Here is a 22,087-nt window from a genome sequence, read left to right on the forward strand (position 1 = left end):
AGTCTGCACTTGAAGCCACTTTGGGAGACCATGATAAAGACAACACCGAAGCAAGTCTTTGTATCTTTCCCAGGCTTCATACAACAATTCTGAATCGTGTTGCATGAATGATGTGATGTCATTCCACAATTTTGCTATCTTAAGCCGAAGGGAAGAATTTGGCAAGGAATTTCTAGGCAAGATCAACCCATGTTATTAAGCCAGTAGGGAGTGCATTTGGCCAAACCTTAGCTTAATCCCTCAATGAGAAGGGAAAAAGCCTTAAGCATCATCTGTAACACCATTGTGCTTGAACATATCACAAATCTCCAAGAAGTTTGATATATGGCCATTTGGATCATCATTTGGAAGACCACAAAACTAAACTGATGTTTGAATCATGATGATGATAGTTGGCTTGATCTCGAAATTTTTTGCTGAAATAGCTAACCTTCGAATGCTCAATGGAATTCCTTGTACCAAAAGAATAACGTAATCCCTTAAGCAATGATTTTCAGCTACTACATGCTCTTGGATTTGCTATTCACCCTATTGATTAGCCATTGTTTTTATTGGAGCAACACCTTCTTGATTCTCTTGTCAAAGTTTGCAAAATGTTCTTTTAATTTCTAGATCACACGAAAAATCTCCAAGTTGTTTGCTCTTCTCATGCAATGACTGAACGCACTTACAAAACAAAGATATATAACTTAAATTAAGACTAATCTGTAAAATTTTAATATTAGCAAATAACAAAGAAAACAAAATCCTCAGCAACAGTGCAAAAAATTTATTGTCAAAATTGGGCACGCAAATATACGTTTTGAACAAGTATACATACCGAACAAATCCAGATTATCGTTCCCACAAGGATTTGTTACTAAGTTTCACTAAGTACTAAAATTATGGAACAAATTAATCCTATTTAAGCTAACTGAATATTGAAAAAATTAATCAAAGATAAATTTTAAAAATCAACACAAAATAAGTTGAGGAAAGCAATGTATTAAAGATCTAGGATTATGGGTTCATTCAACAATTCATCTGATACTAGCTTTTCTTGTTATTTATCTTTCCTGTGTAGTTTTACTAACCTAGAATCCAAAGCTATCGACAAGTCTCCGTCGAGATGTTTGTACAAATACCTAACTTAATTAATTCTCTATATGACTATATAACGCAATTGGCATATGTCTACCCAAATTGCAAATCAGATCATCTAAACAAAATAAACATACACTAATCAAATCTTAGTCCAATCAAAAATCTCTATGTCGAGTTTCAATCAAGTTCACCATTCAATTAATTGTTGATCAAGCAATTAAAGGCATTACGAACAAATTTAATTAAGTAAAACGATACCCATTCATGATAAATAACAAAAAACAAGTATTCAGATTACTTATTAAAATCCACCACAATCCTAGATAAACAAATTAGTTCATAATATCAAAATAAAACAGTATCTGAAGAATTTTAGCCATGAATTCAAAACAAGAATTAAGAATAACACAGAAGGAGAGAATTAAACTAATGTTGAAGCTTGATTGATCAAGAATCTTTCTCGATTACTCCTGAATTCTTGATTGATTCGAAGCTCCAATTCTTTAGAAAGCTACTACCGTTCTTTCTGTTGAATGCTTTCCAAATAGGCTCTTAAATATGTGCAAGGTGCCCTACTTTTTAATTTTTCGTCGAAAGTTCAATTTTGGAAATCGAGGTGGCACTGTTGGCCATGCCATTTTGGCACTATGACACCATGATCGTCCTTGGTAGCGTCGCAGCGTCGTGCTCTTAAGTTTTTGTATGATGCTCCCAAGATGCTCAGCGTCGCAGCCTTTGTTCTTTGACACTGTGGTTGTATCACCTACAGTGCTGTGCCATGATCCTCTAGTGCCGTCGTGCTTTGGCCATGTTGTTTCAATGTAGAGCTGTATCTATCCACTAAATTTTAACATGATTTTCACCTTGAATCAGTCCAAACTAGGAAAAGTGTGAACATAAAAGTTGTTGCCCATTCTTTCCAATGAATTAAAAATCACCTCAATTGGATTTTTACAACTCAAGTTATCTTCAAATTACTGCAACATATACGAGTGACACTTTATCCTCACTTATGTTATCATATCTTTCTTTCACCTCGCTCATCATATTCCGCACAAAACCATGAGAAAAATTGGCAATAACTTTTCTTAACGCAAATTGAGGCAAAATAAAGTGAAATTAAACTAACACCAACTAATCTAGCTTTTCAATATAAAATCTAACTTACACTAGAAAAGCAACTTAAAAAGTTAAAATTCAATCCTAAACTCAAGGGTCTAACCACTAAAATCTTCAAAATGTGTTAAAAATAACTCTATATAATAGAGTTATCAATCTTAATCTATTTAAAGATGAAGTTTGTTGACGATTTAAGCTGCTTGTTATAAAAATAACAAGAGTTTACTTTTATAAGGGTCATAATAAGCTGTCATTTCTATTTTAATCCTAATAAAAACAAATTATTGTTTTAGAGATACAAATATTTAGTACGTTTACTATTTTTGCATGTATTATGGAATTATATAAATCCATCTTTCTTTTTCATTAATCAGTAGCAAATTGATACAGTTTTAATTTTTGAACATATCTATGTGTAAGAAATTCATGCTTTTTTGCTTTTATGCAATGTTGGTGGGCTTGGTCTTGATTGGAGAAGCAAATACAAATGAACCAATTGGCTACGGGGCTATGGCAGATGGTCGCCAACCTCCATGCAAAGGAGACAAGTGCCTGCCACCTCCATCAAACCCTGGAAGTAGAGGCTGGGAAAGTATCGAGAAATGTTGACACCCATGAAGTTGGTCATGCTTGAAAAGGCTTCACTCCCAATGTTTATCGTGTCAAAAACTTGTTTATAATAATTCTGGCTATATATTTGCATATATCTTCGAGTTATACAAGCCAATCTCTTTTACCCACTAATAAAGCACTCAAACAAAGAAATTGGTATCTATGATCACTACAACATTTTTACCCTTTTACTGCAAAATTTTAGATGCACTTTTTCTTATGTAACTAAATTCATCATATTACTCTTGATACATTTCATTTAATTACACTCTTTAAAGTGTAATCCCATAAAAAAATTAAGAAGAGAAAAGCCCACAAAATAAAAGCAGCCAACAGCCTAACAAAAAACAAACAAAAGCCCCTTGCCCTTTACATGGTCAAATAGACTATATTCTTGAAAAATCCCTTTAGCTCTGCCTTACTGCTTTCTCTTTTCATGATTCCAAAAAATGCCAAACAAATGAAGAGTTGATGATGCCAACCAACTCAAATGGATTTGTGTCACATGCGTAGTCCTAGACTTGTTCCTATATTGGAGCCTGCCCATTTCAATTCCCAGGTGCTCTGCTCCGTACAAATTATTTGATCTACACTCAATTTTTCTAAGACAGGTAAATCTCTTTTTGTCGATTCATCAATACTTTTTTTCTTTCTTTGGCTACTAAGAACACTATTGGTTTACACAAATCTAAAGAAATCCTCAAGGATTTTCTCAACTCTTTTGATTTTATGTTATTTTTGTTCGTTATTTTTTCAAATTTATTTGAAATTTGATAGTTGAGAATTTTAAACAAATATTGAATAGAGTTTTTTATTGTGTTCAGGCAAGTGTTCATATTCAATTCTCTAATTCTCATTCAGGTACTCACTCTATTTCTCCTCTGATTTTCCTTTATTTTAAGCATGATTTATGTAGTTCAAGTTTAGATTAGGGTTTCCTATAACACTAATTAAGTTTTTGGATCGCAAATTAAGGTTGCTTAGGAAATTTAGATATTAATATAGGGTTGCTTAAGGTTGTTGGTCTTTCTTTTATTGATTTGTGAGATATTTTTAAATTGGATTTTCGTTTTCATTAATTTTCTCTTTCTTTTATTTTCTACTTGATTGCAATTAATGTTTTTATTTTGTGTCTTTGATTCTAGGAGTAAGATGACTTTGGTTGCTTGAGAATCTGACATAGGTAAGTTTCAATGCTTTTTCCTTCGATTTCTTTTGTAATTTAGTCGATGATGGAATTTACTTAAAGAAACTGTGTTATAAGCTCTATGATAGTGTTTATCTTCATTACAATCGCCTTTATACTGCTCAGCTAGGTAATTTAAAGACATGCTTTGATGAAATTGGCAGCTGGATTATAATTTTGTCCTTCACTTTTTGTTTATAAAATTTAATGTAGTTAAGTTGTTAATTCCCAAAGAATCCTAACTGTGATATGCAATAATATAACTTATATTCTACATTATAGGCAGACAAGAAGAAGCAGCTGAAGCTTATGATATTGCTGCAATTAAGTTTAGGGGGACAAGTGCTGTAACCAATTTTGACAAAAGTAGGTATGATGTAAAGAGAATTTGCTCAAGCTCTACTCTTACTAACCTCAAGTCAAGTCAGCTTATAATTAGTAAGCTTTTAACATTAAATCCCTAAAAGACCCTTTAACTCTTTACCTTTCATTTCCATCTTATTTCACAGATCCGGGTCTTTTTCTTCTTCTTCTATGAAGGTACATGTTTTGTTATTGCTTTTTTCAAGTTTCAATCTTTAACCCAGTTTTTGTTCATAGCTATCATTATCATTTGGTCATTCTTTTTGGGTGTTTTTCCTTTGCTGTAAGTTTTTTAGATTAGATCAGGTAACTGGGTTTTGCATGGTAGATTTGTTTTGCCTTGTTGGGTTTTTCTTTTTGAAGTCCCAGATTGGGTTCTGAGGATCCTAGGAAAGGGAAATGAGGATAAAAGTTTGTAAAAGATTCTGAGTTTATGTTTTGTTCTGTGTTGCCTTTACTCTAAAAAGGAAAAAAAGATTATAAAAAGTTTGGCTTTGCTTGAGTTTAGGTTGCAAATACTGGCTCTATGGATTGGCATTTATGTTTTCTTAAGACCAAAATTGAGGATGAATTAATTGATTCAAAGTTCAAAGCTATAGGGCTGGTTTTGTTGAATTTGACATAATCTGATTATGAATTCTGTTTTTGGTTGTTTGTTTTAACATTTTTTAGCAATAAATATTGGCAAATATAAGGTAGGAAATTGGATTAAAGCTGATCTGTCGAATTAGATAAAGAACAGTACGGTTAGATCTAAAGCATATTCTAGCCATGTCTTTTATTGGTACCCAGCAGAAATGCAAGGCTTGTGAGAAGACTGTCTATCCTATGGAACTTTTGTCAGCAGATGGGCTTTCTTACCATAAGTCTTGCTTCAAATGTAGTCATTGCAAAGCGACTCTAAAGGTAATGTTTTTAATTGCTTTCAATCATTTTCTGCTCTTTTGTTGATGTAGTTGCAAATATAGTTGCATGCTTGTTTTGTACATTGATTTGGTTTACAGCAAATGGGATATCAAATTATGTTGCCATTTATTGCTTTTACACTAAGGTCATTAAGCATTTTATTTTGTTTGCTGGTTAATTTAGTAGATCTTTGTTAGAATGTGTAATCAAAAAATATACTAAGGAGTAACTTGGACACTATTGTCATCTTATTGCTGGTTTTTTTTATTATTCATTTTTTTCCTTAAGAAAGAAAATTTCGGGTGATTTTTTGTTGTAGAAAATTGAAATTGTTGTAGGCTTTGTGAACGAGTGTTGCTCACACGATAGATTTGGTTAACCAACTTTGTTGATTTATGTAATGAAGTTTCTGCTTCTAACTTAGTAGCATGTCTTATGTTTCCAGTTGGGTAATTACGCCTCGATGAAAGGTGTTCTTTATTGCAAGCCTCATTTTGAGCAACTCTTCAAGGAGATGGGTAACTTCAACAAGAATTTTCAATCACGTATTTATTTTTCTCTTACTGGATAAAAGTTTTTATTTGACTTTTTGATAGTTTTGTTTTGTTGGTTTAATTTGTCATTAATTTTATTGTTAGCAGCTGTAGAGTCAGCTGAAAAGTTAACTTCCGAGCTGGTAAATATCCCCTGCAACACCAAATGTGTTTGATGTTTGATTACATAAAGAGCTAAAAGTTGTTATTAGATGAGGATATTTGATGAAATTATATCTCAGCAGGCATTTTGCATTTGCTAATGCTTCATCTCTGATAATACCAAGTATAATATCTTTCCCCTTTTCTTCCATTATACCAAGTATTTTTTATTTATGATGTTGTTAACTTGTAAGTTATTTTGTTAGTAATTTATTTTATTTTTTATTAATACAGAAAGTTAATAGTTAAGTATTAGGACATGAGTGCTTACCTATCTTTATATCATTGTTTGGTTTGGTATTAATTGACCCATCCTTTAGGTTAATTTTATTTGATTCATGAAGAACTGGCCGAATTGAAAAATAGCCCTTTGCTTGTCACTTTAAGAGTTTTTATCATTTTAAGGTTCTAATTTGTAATATAATTTAAGATTTATGAATTGTGATATCATTTTTACTTTTCTTAGATGGTGGAAGTTAATGTTCCTCAACTTCTCTTGGAAGAATAAAGGCACAACTTCGAACAAATGAGCCTAACAAGATACTTGGAATAATTGATTCCAAATGCTACTATTGATGAATTCTGTAAGTCATTTTATGTTAATTTATGTAATTGCTTTGAAGGTGATTTTGTTCTAGCATTATCATTGGAATTTTTCTCTGTTGGATCCCTATCAGGATTTTCTGATGTATTGTTCTCTACTGGGAACTTCCTTGTTTTTGATGACTCGTAATCTTAGAGGTCTCTTTTTTAAGCTTCTGGTGGCAGTTTCTATTAGCGAAATGCAACAAGGTCTTGAGGTTTGTTGGCTTGGCTCTGATTTTTTTTTTTTTGTGACAGAAGCATTTCTTTATTACCTTGCTTTTGGCTCCTATTGTTTTCAGTCTTCTTTTCCATCTTGTCCTTGTTGAACTTAGCCACTTCATAGAGATTTTATTGTAATTGTACAGCTTTGTTACAACACCAATTTTTATGCCATTAAAGTATTAGGCTAATAAGACAAAAAAACTTGCCATGGCATCCATTGGTGATGGATTAATATAATTATGCTTTTTAGAAAAATATTACCTATTATATGAACTACTTGCAAATGAATTTTATCTTGCAACTTAATCTTTATAGGTAAGGAAGGCTGGGAACTGCAATGTCAGCTAGGTTTGTTAGGTTGGAGAATGGACAAACAAATATGTATAGAGAGGAATTGGAGAGAAAAAGAGAGAAAAAGAGAGATGACTAAAATTAGTTGAGGAAAATGATTGTAAAGATTGATTTTTAGACATTTTAAATGTTGTAATGACCTTTGAAAATGATTTTTAAAGCATTTGATTTTTGAGGCATTAGTTCTATAATTTGATTTTATGATTTGTGAGCATGTCTTTCTATCACATATTAAAAGGTTATATGTCTCTATTTTATACTTGTTAGCTGCACATTTTATATGCTACCATATGATTTAAGATTGCAGTCATATAACATACAGCTGCACTTTAATTTTGCTGTTGGATCCCATAAACAAGTGCAGCCATACTTTTCCATACATTGGTTAAGGTTGCATATTTTTCACCTATGACTGTAATTTTTTTTGCAACCAAAGGTCAAAAATGTTGTAATGGATGTGTACTTTTTAATTTGATTTGAGTCTTTGTAACTTTTTATTCTTTCAAATATGTCTATGTATAAGAAAATCATTCTCTTTGGCTTATGTGCAATGAGGCTGTGAAGGAACTTTCCTCCTCCATGCTCAAAGAGGGGGTAGCCTACCACCTGTGCACCTCCATGGTAGTCCAACACCAGCCATCAAGTTGCTCAATGCTCAAGCCTAAAAGAGAACTTTTGCTCAAATGTTCATAATAAAATTTCCTTTGCTAATTGATATACAATCTTAATCACTAATAATTGAATATTTTAAATTTATCTTAAAATCTCAATCTCTCTCTCTCTCTCTCTCATATATATTAATGCTTTGTTTGAGTTTGACTTTTTTTTAGTCAAAATTCTTCAAGTTACTCTTTCAAAATTTGAATAAAAGTGGTATCCAAATATATTTATTTGAATTTTAATTTGATAAAATATTTTAAAAAATTAAAGTCAAAGTTATTAAAATCATTTTATCACAAAAGTAAATAAACATAATAGTTGTAGGATAGATAAAGCATATAGTTCTTGTATTATAGAAAAGAAATTAACCTTTAAAATCATCAAATAACTTTTTTTGGATAAGGCATCGAAAAAAATTTAGGAAATGTTGAAAAGAAATTACCCCTTTCATAATATATGAGTTTGACATTTTTTAATCAAATTTTTAAAGTTTTGACTTTAGTATTTTAAATATTTTAAAACCTCCTCATTCAAATATTTGCAGAAGTATCTTCTTATATTCTAATAAAAACTCTATTTAAAATAAATTGAAAAAATTTTAATCATAAAAAAAACTAAGATAGAATAAAACTCTTATTATGTCTTATAAATAGTTGACCCTAAAATTAATTATGTAAAGGTATTTTAATCTTGAAAAAATGTTTCAAATCCCTTACTTTCTATTTAATAAAATTAACATTGATAACACAAAAAAATGGTGATTCAATATTTTTTCAATTATATTTTGACTTATTTGAAAAATAATTTAGTTAAAGTTTTACTCTATCATAATGTTTCATTACTAATAAGGATATGTTGTCTTCACAAAACTTTCGTACCTCCTCAACTACATTTATATATATATATATATATATTATAGTTTAGATTATAATTATTAGTATAATTAAATTTAAATTTTAAATGAAAAGATGTAATCCAATTCAATCACGATTTAGGCATTCCCTTTGGGGCCAACTAAAATTATACTTTATTTTATTCCTTTCCTTACAAGCTATCCTATCATATTTATTAATATAAAAGAATTATTTGTATACATATATAACCGACATTTCCCTCTTTCTCATATTTTTCTTGATTTGAGGGTTAGGGTTTTGGTCATCTGTGTTCGATTTTATTAGAGATCAGCGAGAGATTGGAATTCGATTGGCAATGGGAGAGCCAGCGTTCTACAGATGGTTAGCGGAGAAGTATCCGCTGGTTGTAATGGACGTTATCGAGGAAGAGCCGGTGGTTATCGACGGCGTCTCGATTCCAGTTGATACGAGTAAACCGAACCCCAACAAACTAGAATTCGATAATCTTTATCTGGACATGAACGGTATCATCCATCCTTGTTTGCACCCTGAAGACAGACCTTCGCCGAAAACTTTTGATGAAGTATTCCAGTGCATGTTTGATTACATTGATAGATTGTTTGTTATGGTCCGTCCTAGAAAGCTTTTATATATGGCTATTGATGGTGTTGCCCCTCGGGCCAAGATGAATCAACAGCGATCTAGGCGATTTAGAGCTGCGAAAGATGCTGCAGAGGCGGCAGCTGAAGAAGCAAGGCTACGAGAGGAGTTTGAGAGGGAGGGCAGAAGGTTTCCTCCTTGAGAGGAATCACAACTTTTTGATTCAAATGTGATTACACCTGGGACTCTATTTATGGCTGTTTTGTCAATTGCTTTGCAGTACTATATCCACCTTAGATTAAATTATGACCCTGGATGGAAAACTATCAAGGTTATTCTATCTGATGCAAATGTTCCCGGTGAAGGCGAACATAAAATTATGTCATATATTCGGCTCCAAAGGAGCCTTCCTGGTTTTAATCCAAACACACACCACTGCCTGTATGGTTTGGATGCTGATTTAATTATGTTGGCCTCAGCCACTCATGAAGTTCACTTTTCAATGCTCCGAGAGGTGGTCCTCACCCCTGGACGAGATAAATGCTTCCTGTGTGGTCAGAATGGCCATGTAGCGGCAGATTGTGAAGGAAAGGCAAAGCGGACAGCTGGAGAGTTTGATGAGAAAGGTGATGGAAAAGCTGTGGCCAAAAAGCGTTACCAGTATCTAAACATATGGACACTTAGGGAGTATCTGGAATATAAGATGAGAATCCCCAACCTTCCTTTTCAAATTGACTTGGAACGCGTTGTGGATAATTTTATATTCATGTGCTTCTTTATTGGCAACGATTTCTTACCTCATATGCCTACACTAGAGATTCGTGAAGGTGCAATCAACTTGTTAATGGCAGTATACAAGAAGGAATTGATGGGTTTGGTTATGTATGGCATGCTCAAAATACACAGCAGAAAGAAAATTAAAAACTTTAGAACTAAACAACAAAACATGCTTCCACCCATGGATCACCTTGGTGATATTAACACATAAAAGTACAAAATAAATTATTGTTTAGAAAGGTACCTTACCATGTAATTTCGTAATCGCGATAGCACTTTTCGAAGCAATCCCGCAAACACGACAAGGAGCAAAAACCCTAGCCAATCAAGTGTTTGGCCTCCAATTGTAGTACACAAGATTGCACTTGAACCCTCAACAAAGGAAGGAGTTTTTAACTATACTTTGTGCTAGCAAAGAGGACAACAATTGTCCTTTTCTTCTTTTTCATACTCTTAGCCGAACCTTTCTCGAAAATTGCTTCATAAGCAATTTTCTCTTTCACATCAAAGGAGTGGTGGCAAAGAAAGAAAACGTTTTTCTTTTTCTGACAAAAACTACGTTTTGTTCAATTGTGAAAAACTCTCATATGAAAAAATAGTTAAAAGGTGACTTATATAGTTACGTTAAAATAACTTCAATTTTGCAATTAAGCCCTCAATATTATAACACATTTAATATTGGGCCTATTACTTAATTAAACTCTTTTAATTAAGTCCTTAAAAATTAAAATCAAAATTAATTTCCTTTATATTTTGCAATCAAGGCCTTATAGTTATAACTATTTAAATTTATGCCAAAAACTTAATTAAACTCTTTTAATTAAGTTTATAGAAGTTAATTACCTAGCATGTGATTTAAGTCTAACTTAAATCGTCACTCTCCCAATTTAACTCAAATGCAATCATTGTGTGTGACCCATTAAGTTCCCAACATGTTAGCAATAGAATTGATTAATGACTTAATTCATTAATATAAATTTCAATCAATTAGTTTATAATCAATTCCATAGACCAAGATTGGCATCTAGCAATGCATCATGGCCACCCAATTGTTAGGAAAGTCAAAGGGTTCTTTGGCAACCTTTCAGTGTACAGAGTATCAGTGTAACATATTCCCTCATCATATATCTCAGAGATGATAAGAGCTTGGTACAGTATCTACTCTTATTGACCTCCATATTTGTTCCTGCAATTATAACATTAGCTTTATAGAGAGTTATGAAACCTTTTTCATAATCTCCATGTCGCCGTGGCCAAGGACTTCAATAAGCTAATGTTAACCAAGAACTGATAGGATATGTCCTCTAAAACACTTGAGGTGATGATTCCTATCTTGATCACTCATTTGCCTTCACATGTTTCACCCAAAAGCATCCTGTTTTGGCATCCTTGGTTAGGCACTCATAGGGATGAAATCAAAGCATAGCACTCCACACATAAGACAACCTGATGTCTCAAGTCTAGGAAGTATTTACACAACTGACACATGAGAAATGTTGCATAGACACTAGAGTGTATTACCAAATACACTTCTCATGGCAGGTCATGTTTAGTGAACTTGCTCTCCTAGGCAAGCACCTATATTCTAGTTCCAAGTATCTCTATACTTCAATTTATGAGATCAATTGCTTACTTCTAAAGTAAGGAACATAGAATATACCAGTCTCTAAGCATCATTAATGTCCAGTCTCAATGATACATTGAGATTATGCTTTGATGCATAGGAATCTCATAACTGCAACGCATTACAGTTTCCTTGCAAGGTATATTAATCTCATGGACTTCATCCAATTAGACTTATAACTCATTATAATTAATGTTTTATTGATGAAGAAAAACCTCTAATCATTCAACATAAATGATATTGTTGCATGATTGGAATCAAGCCTCAACCAATCCCAATTGGTTGCAGGGCTCATCCTAACATCTCCCACTAGCACAAAGCCAATTGCTACCTCATCGTATGTGGATTCAATCCATCTAGCAATCGTGTCTACATGTAGACTCGCTTGTACCCTTCAATGTGGTTAATGGTTAATTACTTTTATCTATCATCATGATGTCCATGCATCACATCATGTCATATTACTATATCTAGATCCAATAAGACCTAGGTTCTACTTGTATGGCTCCATTGTTACTTTAACAATGTTCAAAACCTTTTATTAGTTCCATGGACTAACGATCTAAGTATTTTTCTATTAGAGCCCTTTTAATAGGATGTATATGACTTTAATTATATACATGTTCATAGTCCTCTTTCTTTCTTTGGAACCATTCCAACTAAACTATGTTGTATGCATCATATGCATTTGTCACTTTTCATTGTACCATCCGCCCCTTTTAAATTTTGGCACTTTCTTTTTATACACATTGCATCCCATATAATTGTATCACCAAAGAATTGTATTCACTCCCACTAACCTCGTTTTGTCTATGAGATAAATACACTTGTACATATTATTAAATCCAACCCTTTGGATCCCATATAATAGAACAAAGTGTATGACTCCAACGAAAAACATATTTAGTAGTTCATCTCATATGAATAATACATCTTCAATGTATCTTACTAAATCTATGGAGTTCTCATACATATGATTATGCATCTCTATGCAAAATCTTAAGAGTTAGATTCCAATGTAACCATTTAATAACTAAAAAACTCCTTTTTTAGTGTCTTCATACTCCAAATAAATCCAAGATCCTTTGTGAGAGTAATAATCAAACTCTTTCGAATTTTTCGTGATGGTACATACATACACTCAATGTATGCTTGGAATCATATCGGTTTGGAATAATATAATTGGCTACATATAACTTGGAGAGATATGGACCAAATCATATCACTATATGAGTTTGCTTTCTTCTTTGAACAAACATCTCTATATTCTGTTCATAAGAAAGTTCCATTTCACATGTATCTACATTCATCTTTTGAATGATTAATTAATAAGTAAGAGTAATCTTTACTAAGATCATATCTTAATAAGAGTACTTCATACTATATAGCTCGTATGATCTTCTATTTGAGTTCTCTGAACATTTCAAGGTTTCAAATTTTATTTCTTTAAGTATACAAGACAAAATCTCAATTTGGTCTTGTGTAAACTTAATGAATTATGAACATTTTCCATAACATTTTATGTTCAATGGTTCGTATACATCTATATGTAAAAGACCTTTTGAACATACCAAGTCATTCACTTTTGCATGAAAATTGATTTGGTCATATAAGAATTACTAGCTCCTTTATGATTCCCAATCAAAAGGATCTAAGTATCTTCATACTCTAATTCTTACTTTAATGACCAAGATAAAAATGCCATAATTGAGATCATATGCAATCAATTTTCTTGACATTTATATTGAGCATTGACTTACTACTACTGTTTTGCGCTTTATGTCATTACTTAAATGCATTCAACATCTAGTATCGAATACTTATGATGTTAATACAACAGTGGTAACTTCTAACTTAATCATAAACTTTGGCAAAGTAGAGGCTTCTATAAGCTTCCTCTTCTTTAACTTTGTCAAGGAAATTTTTTTTTTTAGTCCCTCCTTTGTCCATATTTACCATATAGATGTTTGAGAACATTTCCCAATTAGTGCCATTATCATGGTTGTCTTCCTAATTCATAATTAAGGCAATATAAATTCCATCTCATGGAAGCACACTCCTAATTATGAATTGTATTTGGTAGAGATTATGGAACAAACAACCTTTCACTTGAGAACATTTCTCAAGTCCTGGTACCTTTAAAAAGGGTTTGGTCTAGTGAGTTTGATTTGCATCCAAGATGCACCATAGTGACATATTATTAGCCATGTATATAAATTATGTCTAAATAGATAAAATAAAGTAATACGTAAATATCATGCATAAACTATTTAAAACAAGGTTTTAAAATTTTAAATAGTTCTCCCACTATTTTCTGCAAGATGATAACCTTCCATATCACCTTGAGAGATCTCTACTAGGATTCTATTAGTGAGCTAGGATCCCATCCATCAAGTCATGGCTTTGAGTGTGCTCAACAAACCATGATCGGTGGATTAGGTAGGTAACTGAGCTTACCAATTGTATCTTTATACAACTCCTAGATTAGCTAGGCGACAACACATTGCCTAAACATATCATATATATTTTGCTTAGCCTTTGCCTCTAGTTTCATAATAATCAAGTTTCCAAGCATCCGGATTTTATGAAACTAGTTGAGTAAGACTCACCAATAGCTCAAACATACTTGTGTAAAAGTGTGACCTTGAGTGTGCTCAACAAGTCTCTGATTAAAAGAGCAGCCAGGTTATCTTGCTATATGGTGGAAGGCAACTTGCTCATGCACGGCATGTGACTCAATATATAATGAAAGATTTTGTTTTTGCCTTTATCAGGGTCTCATCTTTGCATGCATAGCATTTATTAAATCGCATAAAATAAATCTATCACATGCATACTACTTTGCATGGCATAGCATTTATTAAATTGCATAAAATAAATCTATCACATGCAAACTACTTTGGATGATTATGGACTTTAACTATATTAATTTTCTTGAGCCATTAAAGGAAACTAGCTTGGTCAAACTTAGGGGATTACATATAAGAATCTTCAAAATTTGCTTGTACCCTAATCTCCTTGTCCTTCTTGGCTCCTTGGATCTCCATCATCAATTTTTCTAAAATTCAATTCCTAATGTACCCTAATTCTAATTACATTTGAATGTAGAAACCTTGAGTTACATTCGAGAGGAGTAAGATAAGGAAAGAATTTTACAAACTGAGATAAAGAGATAAAGTAGGACGTGCAAGCCCTATTTCAAAAATACCAAAAATATACATTCAACCATAGCATAATCATATTGGGCCTAAGTCCATAATCATCCACATATATTCATCAATATGAATAAAATTTAATGACATGTCTCATTCAAATTGTTAATCATATGAGGCATTTGATATTGGCAATTTTCAACATTTGAATTTTGCCAATTTCAAATTTTCGGGTAACCATTTAATTCTATATATATGGAAACTTCTTTCATATATGGTAAGTATTACTAATCAAAATTAGTAATTTATCCATTCCTAATCTTCTTAGGATTAGAATTAAATTTTTATTACAAATTACAAATTAACACAGTTTTAATCTGTGCTCGTAAACATTTTACACAACCTATTATTAATCTCATTTAATTAAAGATTGAATGTCTATTATTACCTAATCTTATTAGGAAATAACTTAGACAATTTAATCTTTAAATTTAATGTCAAATTAGAATTATCTTCTTGTAAGAAGTCAATTCAAAATAAAATTTGTCTATAAATATTAAGACTCCCATTACTCCTAGGAATCTAATTCCTAAATTAATGTAGTCTTAAATTATTTAAATTTTGACACCCTTAAATTAAGGAATCACATTCCATAATTTATGAAATAAATTATCAATCTTTACATAACATATTCCATAAATATTTAATTGGCTAATGAAGATATTTTAACTTCCATAATTTTAGAAATCGCATTTCTTTATTTGTGGATGTTAATGTATCATCTTTGACATGCTTAATTTTAGGAATCATATTCCTTAAATTAAATGTTTCAAAAAATCAGAATAATTATGGAACCAATTCCATAACTTATCCTCCGCCAATTAACTAATTTAATTGATCATTTATTGGTGTAAATTTTGACAAATTCTATGTCTTAACCAAGACAATGTCCTGCTGCAGACAGTAGCAGATATGTTCTAATTAGTTGGCATTATGGTGCTATATCTTTAGGAATTTAATTCCAATAAAATGTATCCTGATAGATAACTCATGGAACTATTCCAGAATAAATTTTCAGGATTTTAGGATGTGATTTGGCCATTCAAAAAATTCAAAAACTGTGACCTTTATGAGGCAGAATTGGTTTTTGAGACCTTTTGAAATTCTTTGTGACTAAAACTTAGGAATTTAATTCCTAATAAAATTTATCCTGATATATAACTCAAGTAACTATTCCAGAATAAATTTTCAGGATTTTAGGAGGTGTTTTTGGTTGTCAAAAAAAATTCAAAACCGTGACCTTTATCTGTAGAGGCAGTTTCGGTTTTGTCTTTCTTTTGAAGCTATTTGGTGGCATAAAATCGGGAATTTAATTCCCAATTCAATTTTCCTTGATAGAAAACTTATGGAAAAATTCCATAGTAATTTTCCAGGATTTTAGGAAACGTTTTTAGCTGTCAAAAAAATTTAAAACCGTGGCTTGCTACTATAGAGGCAACAACAGTTTTGACTCCACCAACTCAGTTTTATGAAGGTTTAATTCTAGGGATTTAAATCCTTAAAATTCTTGGCAACAATTTGGATAATTTGTGGAACCTTTTCATAAAAAAAAAATCCTCAGCCAATTGGTGCAACTAATTGCACAAATTTAGGCCTTTATTGGTTGCCAAGTCAAACAAAACTATGACCATCTTTGTTGCAAACAGCAACTGTTTTAGCCACGTTTTGGTAACTTTACCTCCACCATTAGCCAAACATAATCACCCATCTTGGAACATTTCCAATGTGTATTGATATTTTAATTTTTCTGCATTTTATGAAGCACTTAAACCTCACTTTTATGGCTGAAAATGGACCAATACCGTGGCTGGACAGAATCGAATTCTACCATTTAAATCACACCATAATGTCATGAGATCAAATCTTTATTTGTTAAATTAATTTGTGCATCTCATGCACTTGTTAATCTTCAATATTTTGACATTAAAATGGGACTAATATTATGACAAATAAATTTTAAAATTTAAAATTAAAATCTATTTAGAAATCAAAATAACTAGAACAAATTGTAAAATTTTAAAACTTACTAATTTGTGTAGAACAAAACCTGAACACCTCATATTCCATTTAAACAAGGCATTAACAACAATAGAGATAAACATGTGTTAAAATCGATCCAAGGAAGGCTCTGATACCACTGATGGGTTTGGCTATGGATGGCATGCTCAAAATACGCAGCGAAAGAAAATTAAAAACTTTATAATTAAACAACAAAACATGCCTTCACCCATAGATCACCTTGATGATATTTAACACATAAAAACACAAAATAAATTATTGTTTAGAAAATTACCTTACCATGTAATTTCCTAATAACGATGACACTTTTCGAAGCAATTCCGCGAACACCACAAGGAGCCAAAACCCTAGCCAATCAAGTGCTTGGTCTCCAATGGTAGTACACACGATTGCACTTGAACCCTCAACAAAGGAAGGAGATTTTATATATACTTTGTGCTAGCAAAAAGGACAACAATTGTCCTTTTCTTCTTTTTCACAATCTTAGCCGAACCTTTGTCGAAAATTGCTTTATAAGTAATTTTCTCTTTCACACAAAGGGAGCGGTGACAAAGAAAAAAAATGTTTTTCTTTTTTTGACAAAAACTACGTTTTGTTCAATTGTGAAAAACTCTCATATGGAATAATAGTTAAAAGGTGACTTATATAGTTACGTTAAAATAACTTCAATTTTGCAATTAAGCCCTCAATATTATAACACATTTAATATTGGGCCTATTACTTAATTAAACTCTTTTAATTAAGTCCTTGAAAATTAAAATCAAAATTAATTTTTTTATATTTTGCAATCAAGGCCTTATAGTTATAACTATTTATATTTATGCCAAAAACTTAATTAAACTCTTTTAATTAAGTTTATAGAAGTTAATTACCTAGCATGTGATTTAAGTCTAACTTAAATCGTCACTCTCCCAATTTAATTCAAATGCAATCATTGTGTGTGACCTATTAGGTTCCTAACATGTTGACAACGGAATTGATTAATGACTTAATTGATTAATATAAATTTCAATTAATTAGTTTATAATCAATTCCATAGACCAAGATTGGCATCTAGTAATGCATCATGGCCACTCAATTGTTGGGAGAGTCAAAGGGTTCTTTGACAACCTTTTAGTGTACAGTCTATCAGTGTAATTCATTCCCTCATCATATTTCTCGGAGATGATAAGAGCTTGGTATAGTGTGTACTCTTATTGACCTCCATATTTGTTCCTGCAATTATAGCATTAGCTTTATAGAGATCTATGAAACCTTTTTCATAATCTCCATGTCGCCGTGGCCAAGGACTTCAATAAGCTAATGTTAACCAAGAACTAATAGGATATGTCCTCTAAAACACTTGAGGTGATGATTTTTATCTTGATCACTCATTTGGCTTCACATGCTTCATACTATACCCAAAAGCATCCTATTTTAGCATCCTTGGTTAGGCACCCATAGGGATTAAATCAAAACATAGCACTCCACATATAAGACAACCTAGTGTCTCAAGTCTAGGGAGTATTTACACAACTGACACATGAGAAATGTTGCATAGACACTACAATGTATTACCAAATGCACTTCTCATGGTGAGTCATGTTCAATGAACTTGCTCTTCTAGACAAGCACCTATATTCTAGTTCCAAGTATCTCTATACTTCAATCTATGAGATTGATTACTTACTTCTAAAGTAAGGAACATAGAATATACTAGTCTCTAAGCATTATTAATGTCCAGTCTCAATGATACATTGACCAGGAACATTTTGAGATTATGCTTTGATGCATAGGAATCTCATAACTGCAACGCATTACAGTTTTCTTGCAAGACATATTAATCTCATGGACTTCATCCAATTAGACTTATAACTCATTATAATTAATGTTTTATTGATGAAGAAAAACCTTTAATCATTCAACATGAATGATACGGTTGCATGATTGGAATCAAGCTTCAACTAATCCCAATTGGCTGCAGGGCTCATCCCAACAGGAATTGAGGTCACTGGGTGGTTATTTGACCGATGGAAGCAAGCCAAATTTGACCAGAGTAGAGCATTTTATTCAGGCTGTGGGATCCTATCAAGACAAAATATTCCAGAAAAGAGCACGATTGCATCAGCGTCAAGCAGAAAGAATCAAGCGTGAAAAAGCACAAGCTAAAAGAGATGTATCAGAGCCTGATTCTCTGCTTCCTGTTGCTAGATTTAATGGTTCCCGTCTTGCCTTAGGCCCTTCGCTTGCACCCTTTCAGCCAAAAATGGAGTCTCTTGGTCAGCCGTATAAAATGAGACGTTTATCTTCAAGCACCACTATCGGTGCTGCTATTGTCGAAGCAGAGGATAGTATGCACTTTAATGTACATGAGTACAAAGAAGAGTTGAAAGCAAAACTTAAGGAGTTGATCCGTGACAAATCTGATATTTTTAACTCTGAAAATCAAGAGGAAGACAAGATTAAACTGGGAGAACCAGGGTGGAAAGAAAGATATTATGTAGAAAAGTTTTCAGCAAATACTCCAGAGGAAATGGAAGCAATACGAAAAGATGTTGTTTTGAGGTACACGGAAGGTCTATGTTGGGTCATGCACTATTACTATGAAGGGGTTTGTTCTTGGTGGTGGTTTTATCCTTATCATTATGCACCCTTTGCATCTGATCTAAAGGATCTTGGTCAGCTAGATATTCAGTTTGTGTTGGGCTCCCCCTTCAAACCATTCAATCAGTTATTAGGGGTTTTTCCTGCTGCAAGTGCCCATGCACTTCCTGAGCAGTATAGGAAATTGATGTCTGATCCAAATTCACCCATTATCGATTTTTATCCAACTGATTTTGAAATTGACATGAATGGGAAGCGGTATTCATGGCAGGGTATTGCGAAATTGCCTTTTATTGATGAAGAACGTCTTCTTGCAGAGGTTGCAAAAATAGAACATACTTTGAGGGAGTAAGAAGACAGTGTAATGTGTGACATGCTTTTTGTGGCAGCATCACACCGTCTCTCGGAACAAATCTTTTCTCTTGACAATCGTTGTAGACAATTGACAGAAAAGGAACGAATTGAATTCAAGAAGGAAGTCAAACCTGACTTGAGTGATAGGATGAATGGTTACATTTCGCCTTCTACCGGATATACTCACCCTCCTATATTCAGATCTCCAATCAAGTACACAGAAGATATATTGGCCAATGAAGTTATAAGCTGTATATATAGACTTCCAAAAGCTCAAAAACATATCACGCGTCCCTTAGCTGCAGTTATATTCCCTCCTAAGATTGTGCAATTCAGTGATTTGAAAACCGAACCTGTGTTATGGCATGAAGATTCGGGGAGGAGAGCTTGGGAAAATGGGAGATCACATGCGCAAGTTCTTCAGTTGATGGAAAGGCATAACACTCCGGGAGCCATTTCTGGCCGTAAGCTTGGGGAGGCATCACACAGATTCATTGCTAATAGCTTACAGATGAAGGTCGATTGTAATGGTTTCAATAATGATATGCAGGCTCCACCACCGTCATATGCCGCTGCTCCCTGTGTCCCACCAGTAATTCCCATGTAAATTATGGGTTTCATAACCAGGGACAACATATAAGGGCTCCTCCTGGACTAGATTACTTCAGTGCAGGTTACCCCATATCTCAAACTTCTCCTTTGCGTCCTCACCTTGCCCATGGCTACAATGAACCCTATGGTTCTCCTCATCAGTACCAAATAAATAACCAAGCAGCTGCCAATAATTTTCATTACCCTCCGAGAGATCATCAGAACGGTGGATCAAGGCACATGCCCAGGCCTACAACACAACTGTCAATGGAGATTGGTCTCTATCCTTCTCGTCCAGGTGGTTATGATGGCAATCGGATGTACCAAGCACCTGGAACTGGTAGTCATCAGGAGTGGGGTGGTGGAATGGGTCCGCAGGCCAACCAGAATGTTTCTGGAGGGTATGGCCTACATCAACAAGGTGGAGTTAACCGGGGTCTTCATAGTGGGCATGACCATCAGCAACAAAGAGGTAACCAAATGCATAACCAGAGGGGAGGTTATCACCAAAGAGGGAGCCAGCTACGCAGGGGCAATCAACAACATGGTGGCATCCAACAACAAAGAGGAAACTCATATGTTGCATTAGACAGGCAACGCCATAGGAGGCCACTAGCTCCACCAGTTGAGAATAGCCACTGAATGATCCATTTTACTGCTGTTAGGTGTTGATGTTTGAATTGCTGTATAATAATTGTTCCGAGTGGCTAGGGTTTCTTTCTAGAAAAAGTAAGAGATGATGTCTATTTCCTATTTGAGAACGTCTATCTATAACAACATTACATTAAACATTACATTTTTCTATTCCAAGAGGAATTTGTAAAATTTTTGCACGCAACAATGATGGCATTTGATCCACCCATAAAGTTTCTTTGTGTTCTGGGTAAGAAGTTATTAAAATAAATTGCGTGCCCACGTGTGAAAAGTGTAATGCTGTCAGCTGGGAGCTTAGTGTATCGACAAATGCCAGGTTATTTATTCTGTACTTTGAGTTGAGGATCAGCTTCTTTGTCTGTGTTAATACGTCTGCTGAGTGATGCAAAGTTGTTTGGTTATGCCAATGTGTAAACCAGTCAATGTGTAAAGTGTGAGCTGTATGTGTACATGCCAATGTTTGAGGTTGTGTTCTGAGTGTAAAATTGTAAAACATTTATGGTATCCAAAAGTAAAATGTGGTATGCTCGATATCTTCCTCTTAACTTGAATCTAGGCTTATTGCCCATGTAGTGTTAATGATTGCTTAACGCAGTAATTTTATGATGTATCCGACATTAATATTTGTGACATTTGTTTTGGTCTTTAATTTGTTTGAAACACTTTTTTGAATATTTTTGCCATGTGTTGAGTTGAACTACGGTGGAATGAAATTTGTGGGTGTATTGTGTATTGGATGGGGCAGAGGCGGGGCTAGTGTTTTTGTCTCTCAAAATTTTTAAAATTTTTTATTTATTATATATATATTTTTAATAACTTTTTTAAAATAATTTTTTATTTAATAACTAATATAAAAAAATAATAATAAATCGACTTTACATGTCCTACTCAATTTTACTTTAATTTTTAAGTTTCTTCACACCTCTTTTTCTCTCTTTTTTTTTTCTCTTTCTCTTCTCTTTAATATTTTTTTATTTTTACTTTACGCTCTTTTTTGTAATTCATCATTAAAACACACTTCAATTTTCAAAAGAGAT

At 33.0% G+C, this 22,087-nt stretch overlaps 1 protein-coding gene and 1 pseudogene across 27 annotated transcripts in view; both read left to right on the top strand.

Moving 5' to 3' along the window:
• Positions 1-3,115: 3,115 nt before the first annotated feature.
• The window catches only part of LOC18604289 (LIM domain-containing protein WLIM2b-like), a 77,562-nt gene continuing 58,590 nt past the window's right edge, over positions 3,116-22,087 (top strand). The window contains exons 1-12 of one of the 27 annotated variants that reach the window (XM_088805017.1): positions 3,116-3,425; positions 3,639-3,675; positions 3,960-3,997; positions 4,283-4,370; positions 4,510-4,540; positions 5,036-5,269; positions 5,715-5,814; positions 5,908-5,945; positions 6,045-6,088; positions 6,431-6,548; positions 6,642-6,764; positions 7,087-7,299. In XM_088805017.1, coding sequence (XP_088661143.1) covers positions 5,135-5,269; positions 5,715-5,814; positions 5,908-5,945; positions 6,045-6,065 — 294 coding nt within the window. In that variant the 5' untranslated portion in view covers positions 3,116-3,425; positions 3,639-3,675; positions 3,960-3,997; ... (1 more) ...; positions 4,510-4,540; positions 5,036-5,134 and the 3' untranslated portion in view covers positions 6,066-6,088; positions 6,431-6,548; positions 6,642-6,764; positions 7,087-7,299. Of the gene's footprint in view, positions 3,426-3,638; positions 3,676-3,959; positions 3,998-4,282; positions 4,371-4,509; positions 4,541-5,035; positions 5,815-5,907; positions 6,089-6,430; positions 6,549-6,641; positions 6,765-7,086; positions 7,300-22,087 lie in introns of those variants that run through there. The other 26 variants (XM_088805019.1, XM_088805018.1, XM_088805020.1 and 23 more) reach the window with 26 other exon arrangements.
• Positions 8,935-21,038, top strand: LOC18594948 (5'-3' exoribonuclease 3-like; annotated as a pseudogene).

This window comes from Theobroma cacao, chromosome 3, assembly GCF_053813885.1.
Source record: "Theobroma cacao isolate CCN51 chromosome 3, ASM5381388v1, whole genome shotgun sequence".
In the NCBI taxonomy this organism is placed as follows: Eukaryota; Viridiplantae; Streptophyta; class Magnoliopsida; order Malvales; family Malvaceae; genus Theobroma; species Theobroma cacao.